At 48.0% G+C, this 1251-nt stretch overlaps 1 protein-coding gene across 1 annotated transcript in view; it reads left to right on the forward strand.

Moving 5' to 3' along the window:
• Nucleotides 1–330: 330 nt before the first annotated feature.
• The window catches only part of LOC307242486 (neuromedin U receptor homolog nmur-2-like), a gene marked incomplete at both ends in the record, with an annotated part of 6669 nt that continues 5748 nt past the window's right edge, over nt 331–1251 (forward strand). The window contains 3 exons of the mRNA XM_080016985.1: nt 331–480; nt 632–728; nt 842–1047. Coding sequence (XP_079873111.1) covers nt 331–480; nt 632–728; nt 842–1047 — 453 coding nt within the window. The remainder of the gene's footprint in view (nt 481–631; nt 729–841; nt 1048–1251) is intronic.

A 1251-nucleotide genomic window follows, 5' to 3' on the forward strand; every position in this document is an offset into this window, starting at 1 on the left:
TGAACCCAAAAGCACTCGCACCCCTCCTGGCCCGCAGACCCTGGTTTGGTGGAGTGGAGTGTTGCTTGGAGTAAGATTTGTGCAGGAGTGTATGTGTGGTGGTGGGCGGCACAGTTGAGCGGAGAATGTCCGCTCCACTGTGTTTCACTTGCGCCCTGGCGTCCTAGGGATATTTTATGCCGATTTCTGTTTCCCTTCGTCAATTAGGATTAGACACTCAAGCCGATGCCCCTGACTTAAAACATGGGGCATCCGTCAAGATCTGGAGTTTGTCCTCAGGCACTGCTAAATCAAATATTGTTTTTCCTTCATTTTTCAGACTGGCTAACCATGAACCGGTCTCAGGAGCTAACCTTCTCCTTCTCCTGTAACGTCAGCCCGAGTGCCATGCCAGAGCTCGACATCAGTGTCACCAAAAGTGAACCGATGACTGTCGCCGTTCCCATGACGATCTTCTACAGCACCATCTTCGTGCTCGGTGTATGACTTGAATGAATCGTGTGAAATGAAATGCAGTGCTGGAAATATTGTGCTTAAAAGTGTTTTTTGTACCGATAAGCTCAGTAACAGTCAAGATATGTGTAATTCCAAACTGTGGGATAGTAAATGATTGTTCCCTCATGCTCTGCAGGTCTTGTTCAATGGAGTCAGCATTCTGACCCTCATTGTGGACTCTCATATGAGGGTCAGCACTATCCGGCTCTATCTTCTCAGTCTGGTCGGGTCAGGTACTAATAACGTCATCATGCAATCCAATATCCAATGTTTATTTTAATCTTTTACTGTGTTTATCTATGTAAGATGCTTTTGTAATGCTCACTTGTCTTCCACTTTCTATCAGATATCCTGCAGCTGTTGACCATCCCAGTGACTTTGTACCGATACTACTGGGAGAGCTACCCATGGCGTCTGGGCCAGGCGCTCTGCAAGGCCTACTTCATGACCCGTCAGATGTACTGTGCTACCACGAGCTGGGTGATCATGGCCTTCACCACGGAGCGCTACGCCGCCATCTGCCACCCCATGTGGTCCGTGTACAGCCTGAAGGTACGCTAAGCTGTGCCACCGTCTGCTGGTCCATTTCCAAAGTTGGTTTCCACATGATACCTTATTGCTCTCCTTCTCCTGTGAGATAATGGCCATTAGAATCATGCGAAAAATGAAACAAGCAGAAATATTTTGCTATATTTTGGGACTTCTTATCCGTGGAAGCAGAGTGGCCGGCGGAAATCCTACGCGGGAACACTCTCA

Source organism: Zeus faber, assembly GCF_960531495.2.
Source record: "Zeus faber genome assembly, chromosome: 16".
Classification (NCBI taxonomy): domain Eukaryota; kingdom Metazoa; phylum Chordata; class Actinopteri; order Zeiformes; family Zeidae; genus Zeus; species Zeus faber.